The 17704-nt window shown below is 35.7% G+C and overlaps 1 protein-coding gene across 2 annotated transcripts in view; it reads left to right on the forward strand.

The window, feature by feature from the left end:
- The first annotated feature begins 3208 nt into the window (after window positions 1-3208).
- The window catches only part of Pdxk (pyridoxal kinase), a 33401-nt gene continuing 18905 nt past the window's right edge, over window positions 3209-17704 (forward strand). Inside the window, exons 1-3 of one of the 2 annotated variants that reach the window (XM_089636614.1) lie at window positions 3209-3513; window positions 9515-9666; window positions 13843-14086. In XM_089636614.1, coding sequence (XP_089492740.1) covers window positions 9529-9666; window positions 13843-14086 — 382 coding nt within the window. In that variant the 5' untranslated portion in view covers window positions 3209-3513; window positions 9515-9528. Of the gene's footprint in view, window positions 3514-6275; window positions 6348-9514; window positions 9667-13842; window positions 14087-17704 lie in introns of those variants that run through there. The other variant, XM_089636613.1, reaches the window with a different exon arrangement.

Consider the following 17704-nt stretch of genomic DNA (forward strand, 5'->3'; position numbering starts at 1 on the left):
TAATTTAGTGTCAAATGTTATACCAAGGTCTCTTATTTCATCCACAGATAATAAGGTGTGATTATTGAGAAAGTAGGTGAACAAAAATGGGTTTTTTTTTCTGTGGAATCTCATAAGTTGACATTTTTTTACATTAAGAGTTAATTTATTTTTAAGACACCAATCGTAAAAGCTATTAATATTAGATTGAAGTGTTAGACAGTCCTCGATATTGTCAATAATTCTATATATCTTCATATCATCAGCGAACATTAGAATGAGAACACGGGTGAATATGTTTGTTACGTCGTTAATGAATAAATTAAAAAGTAAAGGACCAAGATGCGAACCCTGGGGTACGCCACTGGTAGCTTCGAACATGTAGGATAAGTGATCATTAATACAGACAGTTAACTGACGCCTAAGTAGGTAACTCTTAAACCAAGATAAAAGGTTTCCATTAATGCCGAGTTTCAAAAGTTTATTAATGAGGATTTTATGACAGACCTTATCAAACCTTAATTTAGTCGCCTCTGTTGGCAGGTTTCTCCGCACTGCTTTAATTTGCCTTAATTGAAAGAACCCCGTGCTTACAGTTCTGTTCACCTGAGTTTTAAGGGAAAAATTAGCGTCCAGATTGACACCCAGTAATTTGATGCACGTTTTTGGAGTGATGTCACTTCCGGAAATGGTTATTGGGGAGTTTTCAATGTTATGCTGACGTCTGCTTGTAGCAGTCCACAGAAACTCAGTCTTTGTGGGATTCAGTTTCAATCTATTTGAGGTCATCCAGCGAGTAATTGCTTCTATACACTCAGTTATACGAATTTTTAGACTGTTTATTTCTTCTGGTAAGCAGTAAAAATAAACTTGCTGGTCATCAGCGTAGCAGTGAGATAGAAGGCCGAATGATTCTATTATTTTAGCGACATCATTTGTGAAGAGGATGAAGAGTAGTGGGCCCAGAACGGAACCTTGGGGTACTCCAAATGAAAGGGTTGCATAATTTGATTGGTTTTTTCCCACTTTTACGGCTTGTAAACGGTTGGCCAGGTACGATGTCAGCCAAGTCTTAACATCACAGTTTAAACCAAATGATTCATCTAATCGTTTAGTAAGAAAGTCATGGTCAATCGTGTCAAATGCAGCACTCATGTCCAAGACTGAAAGAAGTGCCAGTTTACCCGACTCAATGGCAGTAGTTATGTCCGACAAAACACGTAGTAACCCGGTTTCTGTGGAGTGGAACCGTCTATATGCAGATTGGTATTTAGTTAATAATTCATTTGAATTTAAGTGACATATGACCTGTGAGGCAGCGATTTTTTCTAATATTTTTGATAAAAAATGCAGATTTGAAACGGGTCGGTAATTTGAAAGATCTTCAGCGTCCAGTTGTGTTTTTTTTAATAATGGAGTTACGATAGCTGATGTAAGGGATTTTGGAAAGTCACCCGTGCTAAGTGACTTATTGAAAAGATGAACTAAAAAGGGAGCAATTTCGTTGCAACACTTTTTCAGTAGCCACGTTGGAATAGGGTCGAGCGAACACTGCTTGTTCGGTGAAGTAAGAATTAATTTCCTTACTTCTTCTAGGGATGTAGGTTTGAAGGCAGAAAGGTTTTCTCTATTGCATTTAGTAAAATACGGTGGTGGAGCGTAGGTTGTTAGGGCTCGTATTGACTCAATTTTGTCAAGGAAAAAATGGAGAAGATTTCCGGACCTATGTCGATTGTATTTGGTGCATGGACATCAGCAATGACGGAAGTTGTAGTAGGGAGGAAACACGAAAATCTTTCCACAGCCGTAGAAACGACCAGTTCTCGTGAGTAAAATATTATACCAAACCAATGTCAACTAAAGAAAAGGGTTTTTTCAAGTATTTTGGGGCTCCAGACCAGAGGTGGCCACCAAATTCAACAGTGGTTATATGTATGCAATGGTGATGTATTTATTGTATGTAAGTGACTCGAAAGATATACCAAAAATTCCATGAAAATTGAGTGTAGTCAGGTGGAAATACATAATACTGCTGTTAAGAATTGAAAAAGTTTTTTATATTTGTTTCACTTGATAGCGCCATGTCTTCATCGGGAGTCCAGGACATCTTCTACCATTTTTTCGGTCAATACTTTAATACTAATTTTACTATACATAAGTACATATTTTTTTCACTTGATCGCGCCATGTTTTTCTTTCACTACTCTATACCATATTGCTACTGTTAAAAAATACATTATATCGACTTTTATTCGACTCCCTATGCCATTCTAGTGCAAAGATAATGCGTTAAGTCTTCTCCAGGCGCCCCCGACTTTTTCTATCACTAATTTATACCATATTGTTATCTACTGGTAAAAAAACAATATTATATCTTATTAAATTCGACTGCGTATATCATTTCAGGTCAGAGATGTGTTAAGTCTTCCTCGGACGTCCCCGACTTTTTTTACAATTCACTACGAATTAGCACATCTTTACTGTTAAATAACAATATTTTATCGACAGTAATTCAACTCGTATGCACAAACATAAATGCGAGGAAATTAACTTAGATTTACTAAAAAATAATAAACTTCCCATGAAAAGTGAAAAACATCGTTCCTTTCAGATTCCAACTGGTCTTCGAGCTACGTCACGAGCCTGTATGAGCCAACCTTGTTAAATACATTTTATACGAACCCTGATTAGCGCCGTTTTCGTGAAAAAACAGAAACCTTCATTTTTATCATGGACCTAATAAGCTCTGGACCGAACAATTCGAAAAAAATTTGAAGCCGCGGGGTGAAAGGGAAGATGTATGAAAAATGTCAAAACCTAATATGACATTATTGACCCATTCCCTAACTCATCAAATACCCCAAAAACACAAGCCGTTATAATTAACAATACAAAAACAAAATAGTTCATTGCATACCACTTGGCAAAATCATTTCAAAAGTTTGTCATACAAGATGGCTGCCAGGCAATTTCCCCTCATTCTGTATTTGGCTTCAAAGCCACTCGTACAAATTCGCAATAATGCTCTGTCCAGGTTTTTTATGTTCTTGATTTTTATGAAAATATAGTTTGATTATTTTTGATGTTTGATCATTATTTATAGGTATTTTTTCTGATCGCTCTAATAATGCTTAGAAACGTCTGTTTCAGAACGCGCCTGACCACTGACGGCAGATCTATGCGCCCGGCAGCGCATCTAGCCGCTCGTTAGTCCAGTTTCATAATAATTTTGAAGGGCAAATCCGGCAAATGTCAGGTTATCATTATAGATTATGTTGAAATTTGCGAAGTTTCGGAATATTTATGAAACTCTACAATGTTCCGTCGGACTCTGCGGTTGTGTAGTTATTAAATGTGAATAGTTACTTATCTCATTCTGTTGTGAATATTGTATTATTGATTAACCCGTAAATAATTGTTGGTTTTTGGCGCATTTTATTTAAATGTACGATAACAATATTTAGTGATAAAATTGATTGCCTTCAATTCAGTTGTAATTAGTGCTAAATTGGAAGTCATCAAACGACATCTTCGGTAATTATCAAATGTTTAAATGAATGGACGTCAAAAATGAGTCGAAATAAACTTTGTATTATTTTCTGACAAAATATTGATTTATTTTATTCCAAATCGTGCGGTGGAAATTGAAACATTGTACACTTTCATAGTTTTACTATCAATTAGCTATGCTGTTTTAAAATAATGAATGTGCCATTAAATTAAATAAGTATTGATAATAATAATCATTCTTTTCAAGGCTTTTTGTAAAACATGAATTTATTTCTTGTATATAAGATACATATTTATGCTCTGTAAATTATTGACAATGCCATTATATTTATCATTGTTTTTTTAGTTCTACTGCCATGATTTTGTTTTAATTTATTTATGTTTGTGCCGGGAAAAACAAAATTGTGTTTTATTAATAAAAACATAAGCTGATAATATGCAGTTGTCGTTGAATGTCATTACCTGGAAATCAATAGCTATTTTTTATTATCGATAATTGTGGTAATTTTTTGTTTTGTTTTTTAAAGAAAGACAAACATTTCCGGGTTACGAATAACCTGAAAATATTTGAAAATCTCCTACTACCACTACAGTTAGCAGAAAATGTTACTTGTGTTGTGATGGAGGACTTAGCCAGCCGAGGAATTGAACACACTACGCCTTTGTGGAACCCAAATGCGATGCAAACTTAACCACTGACCGGTCGTTGCTCAATTTATAAAAAGCATGCTTTTTGGCATTATTGGGGCTCTCGAGTATAATATATACTGAACATAAGTGAATTTGTGAACAAAATCAGTAAATAATGAAAAATTTGAGGACCAATATAATATTTATTATACCCATCCATTTCGCTAAATATCCTGGTTTCTTGAAAATCTTGGAATATTATTCTGAAGGAGTTTTTCAAAACTTCCAAGCAGAACAAAAAAATACAATGCGAACCTATTTTTTACATTTTACTTAGTAAGGTTTATACGCGTCTTTCGTATTAGCATGTATTTAACAACTGGAAACGAGTAGGTAACAAGATAATTGCCAAAAAGGTTGTTCTTTATCATGTCCTTTTCATTTATGCATTGATAAAAATAATATATTTAAAAATTTTACCATATTTTTGTTCATCTCTAATACCTAATTTATTGAAATTTATTTTTCTGTCGCCTATGGACACTTGATTGTGCGTAGACTGTTTGTCGGTATTCAAAATTAATTATATATGTCCAGTATAACAACACACACAAACAACAAACAGATAACAGATGAGTTATGGAAATTAGGTCTAGATATTTTAGGCCCCTATCGTGTCAAAGAAATTATATATATATATCGCGATATGCCGCTCCGGGCGCGAATTGTCATTGCGCTGATAATACCTAACAGTCCTAACACACTGCCCTTAGATTATTTTTTACAAAATAGGCGCTACACAAACACACAAATCATCCTAGTATTATTGATTACAGTAATCAACTATAGAGGCGTCTACTCGTTTTGACAAAGGACGTCAAAATTTTACTCGAGTCAGGTGCCGTTTGGCTCAGGGCCGGCCCTGCACATATCGTAGGGTTACTGCCAAAAGTTGGTAACTTACAAAAACATATTTTGAAGTAAACTCAATTTTAAAGTTTGATCTTCATTATGAAGTCGGGGTTTTGGGAAATAATGTTAATGTTAATTTAAAAAAATTTATTACACTGTTTTTTTAAGCAAACATGCTTATTTTTGTAAGTGCTTTTATAATATTTTTCTTGTCTATTAATTATAAAAAAATGAATTTACAAAGTTTAATAGAAAAAACCACTAGCTAAAAACCTACTTAAGGCGATGCCATATGTAGTAATGCAAAATCATGTGTTTTTGGTTTAAAAATTTGGTCGCCTAGAAATGCTTCAGATGCTTTAATTAAATACTGCGAGTAGAATACATCTTGGCCTTTGAAATAATCGAGTATTTTTTAGATAAGTCTTTTTATAAGCCCAGAAAAAAATAATGTATAAGGCCTATGAAAACTTCTTTAAAGTTCAAAATCTCCTACTTACGAACCCATTTTCGGTTATGATTTTATTGTCTAATGTGGCAAATTAAGTTATTTATAAAATGATCGAAATTTTTTTTTAATATTTATGCCTGAACATCCACAAAATAAAATAAAAGGCACGTTTTGGCCATGTTTTTTTCTTGCATAAATCAAAACAGGTGGATGGTGTTAAGCGGGAATTTAAACCTTATCGCCATCTACGTAAGGGTTGTTATTAATAGCAGCTCAATTAAAAATATTACAAAACGTAGTGCGTCGCCTTAACATAAACATTGAAATTATTGCCAACTCAAGAAACAGAAATATGAAGTTACAAACTTTTAACAGTAACCTCCCGATATTATGTATATCTGTCAATGTCTATAAATAAACAGTAATTCAAATATTTATGCCTTGTCATATAAACTACATTTTAACGTTTATTAGATTATAATTATCTTTGTATTTAGTGACATTGTACAAATTTATATATCTCCACTGAAGAGATAAACCAATAGAAATGTGTTGTGGGCTTTTCCCAATGACATAAAAAAACTTATACACACTTTATTGTCTCACAAAATGTGGTAAGAAACAAATACACTCACGTTTCCAGTAAATTCTTAATTGAAACGTTGGTCATGCAATGACAAAAACAGTAAAACAAAGAATATATTGTGTGTATGAACAAAATGGATATAAGACCAGACTGCGTTTATGTACTTAAAAGTTGTGTCGAATACTACACTCTACATCATGGGTATGATTGAGATGATACTACGCTTACTCGCTTCCACTAAGATGAATACGGAATGCCGTATGAGACGACCTACTGCCAGTAGGTTGTCCTTATACTCTGTGTTATATTAGCTATCTCACTTTCTCTAAAGGTGCTTAAAATCTTCTGTTAACAATCGTAAAACTTGTATTATTTATAATAATAAGTAATATGAGTGTATTTAATGGCTCTTTCTAGTGTTTACCATGTAATATCATCAAACACGAGGGCATTTTGGCTCTTGCTAGTGTTTACCATGTAATATCATCAAACACAAGTATTTTGGCTCTTGCTAGTGTTTACCGTGTAATATCATCAAACACGAGTAATTTGGTTCTTGCTAGTGTTAACTATGTAATATCATCAAACACGAGTATTTTGGCTCTTGCTAGTGTTTACCATGTAATATCATCAAACACGAGGGCATTTTGGCTCTTGCTAGTGTTTACCATGTAATATCATCAAACACAAGTATTTTGGCTCTTGCTAGTGTTTACCATGTAATATCATCAAACACAAGTATTTTGGCTCTTGCTAGTGTTTACCGTGTAATATCATCAAACACGAGTAATTTGGTTCTTGCTAGTGTTAACTATGTAATATCATCAAACACGAGTATTTTGGCTCTTGCTAGTGTTTACCATGTAATATCATCAAACATGAGGGCATTTTGACTCTTACTATTGTTTACCATGTAATAACATCAAACACAAGTATTTTGGCTATTGCTAGTGTTTACCATGTAATATCATCAAACACGAGTATTTTGGCTCTTGCTAGTGTTTACCATGTAATATCATCAAACACAAGGGCATTTTGGCACTTTCTTATGCAATTTAGTTTTTTAGAGATAGCACTTGACCTCACGCGATGAGTGACAGTTTAATACTACTTATATCGATAAGTACGGCAATTATCGTATCTTTCCCTTGCTACTTTTGAGATCTCTACAACGTATCTATAGTTAATTACGTCGTTGGGCATCTCTGTGTCCAAAGTAATGTCAATTTTATCATACTTCGGATGAAATTGATCAAATAATGTCTACATTCTAGAACAGATTATCAAATTGGCAATATCGGTTTTCTTTCATCTTATTTCTATTAACAGGTTCGCTGCCGCCTATGCACAATATAACTGATCCTAGGGGCCATTTTTTTAAAAAATTTTTTTAGTTTCTAAATATACTAACAAGAATAATAAATCGTTGCAAAAGTTTATTTTTCAGTGGTAAAATTAAAAAAAACAAAACAATAATTACGACTCCGGCCGGTGCCGGTGGCACCACGGTTGAAAATCACTTAGCAGGTGCCGGCGGTTTCGTCCGTTTAGTCGCACTCTTTTTACTCTCTTCTTTTTATTTAATATTTTATAAAACAAAAATAGACATTTTTTTTTGTCTTTTGTACAAATAATAACTAAAATACAAGTAGCAAATCAAATAAGATAACGAAAGTAATACACATGTCATGAAGAAAAAATATTTATAAAATTTGGTGGTACTCATTGAAGCACTCAAGTTCATTTTCTAACTCCCTCTCAATATCTTCAACTTGCAGAGATTTACGTAAGGGACGAGACTTTTTAGGGCGAGATGGTCCAGCATCATCACTCATTTTGACAATAAGAAGATTTTGACACAAAAAAATTAAAAAACACAAACTTATCGTTTACTTTTTTCAATGGCCCTTTACAACAATAACCTAATTTTTTCTTGAAAACCAATTGCTGTAAAATGTTGGTACAATTGTCAACAACAACGCCAGCTACAGAAACAACCATTCGCCGCGAGTGCCAGCAGGAAAATGATGTTTGTGCAGACATACTACTCATGGCTCCGGCCGGAGCCGCCGGCACCCAGTGCCAGACGCTGAATGGCTCCGACCGGAGTCGCCGGCAGCGAACCTGTTAAATATCTCTTGTGCTTCCGTCATATGTTGTAATAGATAGTAGTTTTGTATTAGCATTCCTTATCTTCTCTATTATCAGCATTAATAAACATAATAAAATCTAAATATATGTTTTATTAGACTCTGCTGTCAGACTGTAAATTTTGCTTTCTGAGACGAGACAATCAAGAGTAGATATGTCCCGGTAGAAAATATAATTTGTACAATACATATTTATATTATATTAGTGTGAAATATCTGTTGAACGAAGATAAAAATCTATTGTTGTAAGTGCTAAAACAATAGTTCAGTGGATGTGATTATTTCATTTGAGGGGCCGTTCAAGTATTATGTAAGCACTATAGGGGGCAGGGGGGTCTTTGCTTTGCTTATTTTTGATGACATGGGGGGGTGGGGGGGTCTAGATAGTGATTACGTCAGCGCTGCTCAGCAGTAGTTATTTTTTTTTAACACATTGGTAACCCACACATTGTCTATGTTTGAAAACCGCATACATATTCGGGGATTCCCACAAATAATTAATACGTTTAGGTACTTAAAAAACAGAATACATTAACAGAAAAATGCATACAGGTACCAATTTTTACGTAAGCATGGGAGGGGTGGGGGGGGGTAAGAGCTTTGCTTACTTTTGGTGACAAGGGGGAAGAGGGGGTAAATAATTGTAATAAATCTGCTTACGTTATACTTGAACGGCCCCTGAGTGTTTATTAGTGAAATACCGATGTTTATCGAGCATTTCCGTAATTCTGTGTATTAGTTGTTTATTACATTGCTTGTCCAATTTTATGTATGTATTTTTTTATATTAAAAAATTCTGTAATGTTATGTATGTTTCTTTTACTGTATAATTCAACAACTTTTATTTCTCATTTAAAAAAATAATTTTATACTTAAGTAATACTTTTGTTGCCCCAATCTCAAGTCTCATTTTTTATAAATCCTTTTTCTTAATGTACCATTGAAATAATACTGCACATCTTGTCCAATTATTAATTGTCAGTTAAATTGATATTTTAAAGCTTATGATGGAAATAACTTTAGCTACACATGGTTGTATTGATATAGACGTGAATAGTTTTTGAATAGATAGACAAAAATCTATGCAAATTTTATGATACCAGACCAGACAGTACAAGAGTTTTTATAGCTTTAACTCATAGATTTTTGACTGTTTAGCTTCCGTAATATTATTTAAACCTAGGATTTTGCCTTGTTATTACTTATTGTTTTTTTTATCAGCGTTGCCGTAGTGAGCAGTGGTCTCTAATATTAAAATTTTATCCTTATATATTATAATTTTGATATTTATTTCAGCTAAACAATTCAACATGGCTGTCAACGGATCTCAAACGACACATTCCACAAACAATATCAATAGAATAGACGAATCACCGAGAGTTCTTTCTATCCAAAGTCACGTAGTTCACGGCTATGTCGGGAATAAGAGTGCCACCTTTCCGCTGCAGGTAATAATTTCATACATAACTAGTGATGTATAAATTCCCGGGAATTTATTTCTGGGAAATATTCCCGGGAACATTCCCGGGAATATTCCCCTGGACGGGGAATTTTGGGAATTTTGATTTTAACAACATAATACCTCAAAAATAATAATATTTATTAAATAAAATATACACACATATGGTACATATAGAGCAGGATAGATCCATAAAAACTATTCCCATATATATATAGGAATAGGATCCAAGAGAAAAATAACAAAAAAACACCGATCAAAATTATTTTAAAGTGAATAGTATCTCTATATAATTGTATACTGTACAGTATTAGTAGCCTATATTCACTTTATGCTATTAAACGGTACATATAAAAAATCAATCGTAAAACTGTAAAAATGACACAACTTCACAGATCGTTACTGTTCATCTGACGATACCGATTGGAAACTGACACTATCAACTTCGCTTCCACTTTCACCTTCATATTCTTCTTCATCCGACCCGGATGAAGTTGTTGCCGACTCAGGATTATCTACGTTTTCTTCTTCCTCAGCACAGTCAATTGGATGTTTGCGTTTGCGAGTACCAGATAGGTTTGAAACGTTATGATGCGAATCAATCTGCTCATCCGTGGAAGAAAGGGTTTTCTTGGGAGCAACTTGAGAGCCTCTTTCAGAGGAAAGAAGTTTCCAATTGTGTGCCACAAATGTTATTTTCCCTGCTTTGAAAAAGCAGGTAAGCCTTTGAGTTGTTAGACGATTCCTCCGTGTTGTATGAATGCGACTAAACGTGCTAAAAGATCTCTCAGTGGCTGCTGAAGTAATGGGAGCAGTCAATATTCTTATGGCAACCTGTGACAAATCAGAACATCCGCACATCCCCTTCCACCAGGTCACTGGCGTGATTTTATCGACACACTTCCATAGGAATGCCTTGCTCCATGATTCTTCTTTAGTCCTATAATTGGCTAAATCAACAAGAACATATTTGCACTATCAACAGCCTCCATATGACTTGCTACTTGGTCAATGAATTCAAGTGATTCAAGTTGCTGTGCGTGGCTTAGCAGATGTCCTTGGGAACGTGGATCTAGTAAGGCAGCAGCCCTACCAACCAGTTTTGGAGCAATAGCAAATTCTTTGCGCTGCGCCGCCTTTTCCAGTATTTGCTTCTCTTCGGCACGTGACAGTAAAGACGCTGGAAGAGTTTTACTTAGACTGCTCTCAATATCCTCAAAAGCATACAATGCTTGTGTGTTAGTGGATCGTCTCCCTCTAGCTGTGTAATCCAGGAAACAATCGGTCGCAGAACATCGGCTAATGATGTCACTCTTGTCCAGTAAACATCATCGTCCAACAGGCTGTTCTTCATATCACGAGGTAAAGATGAGGCAGCTTCGTTTACTGGAAATGTTTGCAGGCTTACTTTACATGCTAACACTCAATAAAGCATCCAAGAGAAGTGTAGAAACCATTTTACTAAAAATAAAATAAATTCCCCGTTTTCGGGAATTTATTTCAGGTCGGGGAATATTCCTGTTCCCGGGAATATTCCCCGGGGAATATTCCCGGGAATAATTATATAATAACAATATTCTACATCACTATACATAACTCTTTTTTTCTTTATTTTATTCTAACAATTCCATCATAAATACTAAAGATTTTTGTATTACACATCTTCTAGGGGGTTGTAAGAGAAGTATCTATCATATTTAAAACTGCCGTTATTGAAATATAAACGCTAAGGCCATTCGTCCGTAAGGCTGCGCAAGTATCTGACACTCATTTTGTATACTTATATCACAAAATAAATGATAAATTTGGGAGGCGAGTTTGATTACCGCCGCCCTGGGAATCATTTATTGGATAACTAACGCCTCTGGCATACGTCAGCTCAATTGGTTTTGCTACATTTGGTGATTTAGTAGGGGTGCCCGGGTTCATACAGCGAGGTGTGTTGTGAGATGCACGTGCCCACCAGCTGTATGGCTTTCCAGAGGGGGAGACTGGTTTGGGGAGACCCTTTGACCTCTCCAACTGTTCTCTCTTGACCCATCGCCTTAAATCATTCGTCCGTCACTCCTGAGCACATTGATCCCTAGATTCTTACCCACCCCTCATACCTTTTTCCTTCCCAGAACTTCCTATCCTTTAAAAGACCCCCACACAGCATCCCCAAAGATGATGTAGGCCTCGAGGGAGATTATCCTCCTGTGTGGGGAACTACTTGTCACAAACAGTATGTACACGTCACTATTGAAATCACTTGTGATTGTGAGAAAATATCTGACAATCTGAAAATCTCGCCCAGCTTGTCGCGGGAGACTGACGTCGCCAACGAGTTCACAAAATATCGGCGACGATGTGCCTCTGTACAAACCTCCGGCGTGCAGATTTATGGCGGTAGTCGCCAAGCAAGATACGTGAATCGTTAAATATTTGACCCTTGCGTAGCTTTGTGGCCTTACATACACAACTATAAAACCTTTAAAATCTAATTAGAGGAATAATTATTAGAACACACCGACTTCAGGGAAAGAATCCAGTTTTCAGAATCAAATTATTTAAAAGAGAACTCGTTTGAATATATTTTCAAACCGATAGTATTGAAAGTTTAAAAAAAAAAATTCAAACTAGTTTGGAACACCTGCCTTCAGTCCCCTCTTACCTAGTAAATGCCCAAAGACTGGTTTTGTACATTTACCAATTCCGTTTAAATTTAGGCTCACAATTGTATTCAACAATATTATTTTTAATAATTTTTGGTTGCATTCTGTTCTGTTGCATTTTTGTTAGGAAGCTCATAAGCTTCCTAACAAAAACTATTTTTTTTTTTTCGATCCGATACTTCACTCCAATTTTCTCTTTAAAATGATTTATCTTTCACATTGTTTTAAAGTATTAATTATCATCCAATTGTTTTTCTTTCTTACATGAGTGTAAAAATTTTAACATTTACACTTCAATGTCAAATCAATCTAACTTGTTTACCCATTCTCTCATCGCGTAGAATTAATTAATGTGAGTCATCTAACTATTAATTAATTATATTCAATAGTTGCTGGTTGTAATTATTGTACATACATATGTACATTTTTTATCTATGTAAGATATATATCTATGTAAGATATATATAGATATATATATCTACATAGATTCTGTATCAAGTCATTAGTATAAAATACTAATGAAACAGTATAAATAATAATTATTTATTGCTGGCACTGGAACTTAATCCTATAGTCCTGATATATATAGTTCCTGAGAGAGGTTGCGCATGATGTCATCGTTCTAGTATCTTGTCTTTTTCGTTTTCATACAAGAAAGAGGAGGAAGATCGTCGATGGTGTATGTACGACCTCCCTCTGGGACCACTACAGCGTTCCTCACCATGCTCAGATAAATTATATGCAATTTTACATAATGACTAGTTTTACAAACAATAATAGATCTTTCTTAATTTTTTTGTTGTTAAATAATTGTAAGACTCCATAGCTCATGATGGAGATGACCTTGTGAGCTGAAAATAGTTGCCTTGAAATTTCAGACTGAAAAGCTGTGCAAATTTCATTATATCAGAGCTCACTGTTCAAGCTCTTTTCGTGAGACATACAAACAGATATTCTACTTCGTGATCAAGATTTATGTACATTTACAAACATAGTTTTTAGTCATTCCATGCAATCTCTGTAATATTATAATCGTCTTCCAACAGAAAAAGTGTTGTAAAAGTCATTCCATGCAATCTATGTAGTATTAAAATCTTCTTCCGATGGAAAAAGTGTTCTACAAGTTATTCCGTACAATCTCTGTAATATTAAAATCTTCTTCCGATGGAAATTCATTCCATACAATCTCTGTATATTATTAAAATCTTCTCCGATGGAAAGTCATTCCATTCAATCTCTGTAATTTTAAAATCATCTTCCGATGGAAAAAGTGTTCTAAAAGTGATTCCATCCAATCTCTGTAATATTAAAATCATCATCCGATGGAAAAAGTGTTCTAAAAGTCATTCCATTCAATCTCTGTAATATTCAAATCATATTCCAATGGAAAAAGTGTTCTAAAAGTCATTCCATACAATCTCTTGAAAATTCTAATGTTCTTTCCTGGAGATTTAATATTAGCGTTTTAAAAAGTAAACTTGGAATCTACAAAGATATTTATGGTTTCCTAGGTGCTGGGTTTCGACGTGGACGCCATAAACACGGTGCAGTTTTCCAACCACACGCACTACAAGCATATGCGTGGTTCCATTCTGAACCACACAGACCTGTGCGCCCTGCTCGAAGGGCTGGAGCTGAACAACATTGATAGCTTCACGCATCTGCTGACGGGGTATTCCAGAGACCCCGAGTCACTAAAGCAGGTGGCACTGGTGGTCAAGAAGCTGAGGGAGAAGAACCCCAACTTGGTGTATGGTAAGGACATGTTTATTGCTTTGTTAAGTGAATTAAGTGGAAATTAACTGATGTGAGAAATGCCACTCTCGTGTTCAATCCCCCACTGTCATATTGTTTCCCAGGTGGTTAGGCGCAAAGAGGATAGACCGCCACAAAACTCGACATGTATATTCTCCTTACAACCCTGTCTTCGGTGCGTTTTACAAAAGATTTATTGCTACTAAGTGCTACTAAATACCAAATAATTGTTAAATTGCAGAAACAGGTAAATAAAACTGTTGACAACGACAAAACAAAAAATATATTGATGCACACCGAACCGATGTATACACACTCAGCGCAGATGTTATGTCGCTCGAATGAGTTCGGTAATGCTCGTAACGTTTCATCTCAGAGTCCCAGCGAGCGGGTGGCGCGGCGCACTGGACCCTGATAATTTTTTCTCTGAGCATGCTCTGCAAGATGCACGTGACCGACACTTTTCGAAACAGAATTTATTTGTGTAAAAAATTCCATATATTTTTATCGTGTGTTCGGGAATCCGCTCTTAGCCGTGTTCCCATTGGTGGATATTATTACTATGGAGTAATGGTGCGCTGTGAAAACTGTGGTAATATTATAATCTGAGTGAGTCTTGTTCGCTGTAGTTATTCTTTGGGAGTTCACCGCACATCTGCACAATAGAATAATAAATTACTTTACTTATTGAGATTTGCATGTATTGGCACATTCGCAGAATACCTTGTTTAAAGGTATTCGTCATAAATCAAATATCTTCGTCACAACAGGAGGAGCTACAAATACAAGATAACCTAACTGATAATCCTAAGGAAAATTGATGAACGACCCAAAAGCCCGCGTGACTGATACAATTCCGCTGAGTAGTTTCGTGATGAAGTCTAAGGATCATAGATTGCCGTGATGATAGTCAACCTCCGAAAGGTGTGGGCACCAGAAAAAGACGTTAAATTAAAAAATTGTATATTATGGAATGCAGAACATAAGTTATAAGTAAATCCATTGAGTGTGAGAAAACATTTAGGTAGGATTGATTAGTAAACCGTAAAAAACTTTATGATTTACTAACCATAAAATTTACTGATTTTTAAAATTCATAATATGTAGGAATTTTACTTATCTCGATCGTAAAAGCACAAATTAATACAAAATATTTTATTTATCGGTTTTTCATACTTTTGTTCGACACGATAAGGTTTTATGTAATAATGCCGGCATGCCGTTTTATACTCACAATTCCGATCTTGGCACACACTTTTTGCTTCATTCACATTCATACATCATCTCACACATTCCCTTCTGTTATTCTTACTTGAAATTATATTATTTTAATTATTGAAGACGAAATTAGCGATTCCTTTACGAAAATTTGAAACAGAAAAATTAGAAAAAGATAGGGTCACATCTAGTACTCTTGCCTTGTCGAGGCACCGCTCTACCAACTGAGCTAATGGGACCCTATCTCCTTCGGTCATATTTAACTGTGTCTTACTTCGAATAAGAACCAACAATATTGTCTTTATTTTTCTCACCGCACATTTTTATTGGCAGCTATCTCTATGTATTATAAAAATAATGACTAATAAAAATATATTGCTCATTTAATTTAATGTAAGTATTTGATTCACTCGCTCGTGACATGTCTTCCTCGAATGACTCCGACTTCCTCTACCATTCACATTCGCCTCATGTATATCTTCTTTTAACACTCCTTTCTTTCCTTTGAAAGTAATAAAAAGATGGAAAAATGTTGACGAATGAGGAAAAAATAAAAGAGAGATGGATGAAGTATTTCGAGGAAGTCTTTGAAAGCGAAGTGAGTGACAGTGATTCTAGCGGCGAATCAGATATGAACGATGATGGACTGAATGTTACCGAAATTAGCATGGATGAGATAGAAAGATCAATTAAGTGTATGAAGAATGGTAAGGCTGTCGGTTTCGACAATATTGCTGCTGAATATTTTAAAGGAGGTAGCCGTATAATTCTCACATGGTTGTGCAATCTTTTTAAACAATGTTTAAAGGAAGGTTACACGCCTTTAGATTGGAGAAGGGCAGTGATCATGCCATTATACAAAGGTAAAGGGTCACGTATGGAATGTGGGAATCATAGGGCTATTAGCCTGCTAAGTTCAGTTGGCAAGCTGTATGGTAGAATTTTGATTGAAAGGGTAAGAAAGGAAACAAAGGATAAAATATGGGATGTGCAAGGTGCTTTTATGAGTGGAAGGGGGTGCATGGACCAGATCTTCTCATTGCGTATGCTCACCGAGAAGTTTCTGGCAAAAAACCAGAAACTTTTCTGTGCCTTTGTAGATCTACAAAAAGCATACGACCGAGTCGACAGGAAAAAGCTATGGAAGGTGTTGTCCAAGTATGGAGTGAATGCGAATCTGACTCAGGCAATTGCGTCTCTATATGAGGGAAGCGTTGCATGTGTTAGGGTGAACGGTGGTTTTACGGGGTGGTTTGATATCACAAAAGGTGTTAAACAAGGCTGCGTAATGTCACCGTGGTTATTCAATCTATACATGGATAATTGTATGCAAGAATTGAAAGATGTGGGATTGGGCGCGAATTTGAGTAATCTGAAAGTATGTTGCCTGTTGTATGCTGATGATGCGGTGCTGATTGCTAATAGTATGGATGATCTGCAGTCTCTCGTGTCTAGGATGAACGAAGTATGCGTGAAGAGTGAGTTAATGATGAATGTAAGTAAGTCTAAAGTAATGGTGTTTGAAAGAGAAAGTACGAAAACAGTGTGCAATATAGTTGTGAATGAGGAATACTTGGAGCAGGTGGATGAATTTGTGTATTTAGGAAGCATGTTTACGAGAGATGGGAAGGCTGACAGAGATATTGAAAGAAGAGTAAATGCAGGTAACTCCATTAATGGAGGACTGAACGCAGTTGGCGCTAACAAAAAATTGTCCAAAGAAGCGAAGTTAGCAGTCCACAATGGAGTGCTGGTACCTACCCTGATGTATGGAAGTGAGACATGGAACTGGCAAAGAAAGGATAAAAGTAGATTGAATGCTGTTGAAATGAGATCCCTGAGGCGTATGTGTGGTAAAACCATGTATGATCGTGTGAGGAATGTGGATATCCGCAAAGAGTGCAAGGCTGATGTAAGCGTAATGAGTAAGATCAAGAAAGGGACGCTTAGATGGTTTGGGCATGTAGAGCGAATGAGCGAAGAAAGGAGTGTAAGGAGAATGTACGATGCAAATGTGAATGGTAGCAGAAGTCGGGGACGCCCGAGGAAGACATGGCACGACCAAGTGAATCAGATACTTGAGTCGGGCCATGTCAAGAGTCAGAACAATAGAAGAGTATGTATGAGACGATGTATGAATGTGAACGAGGCAAGGAGTGTGTGCCAAGACCGAGTTGTTTGGCGGTCCGTCCTCTCTGCCTACCCCTGCGGGGAAACGGCGTGATGGTTAGTTAGTTAGTTAGTTCTTTCCTTTCTACATTCATACATTCTATTATTCCCGCACCATCATGTTTTAAATAGTGCTAGATTAGTAAGATTCGATTCCATGACAAAATAGAGCATTGTTGCAAGAAATGTGAAGAAAGAAAAAAACATAAATCAAACGTCACCTAACCTAAT

Source organism: Hesperophylax consimilis, chromosome 10 (assembly GCF_061612785.1).
Source record: "Hesperophylax consimilis isolate HC1 chromosome 10, BYU_Hcon_1.0, whole genome shotgun sequence".
NCBI classification, from domain to species: Eukaryota; Metazoa; Arthropoda; class Insecta; order Trichoptera; family Limnephilidae; genus Hesperophylax; species Hesperophylax consimilis.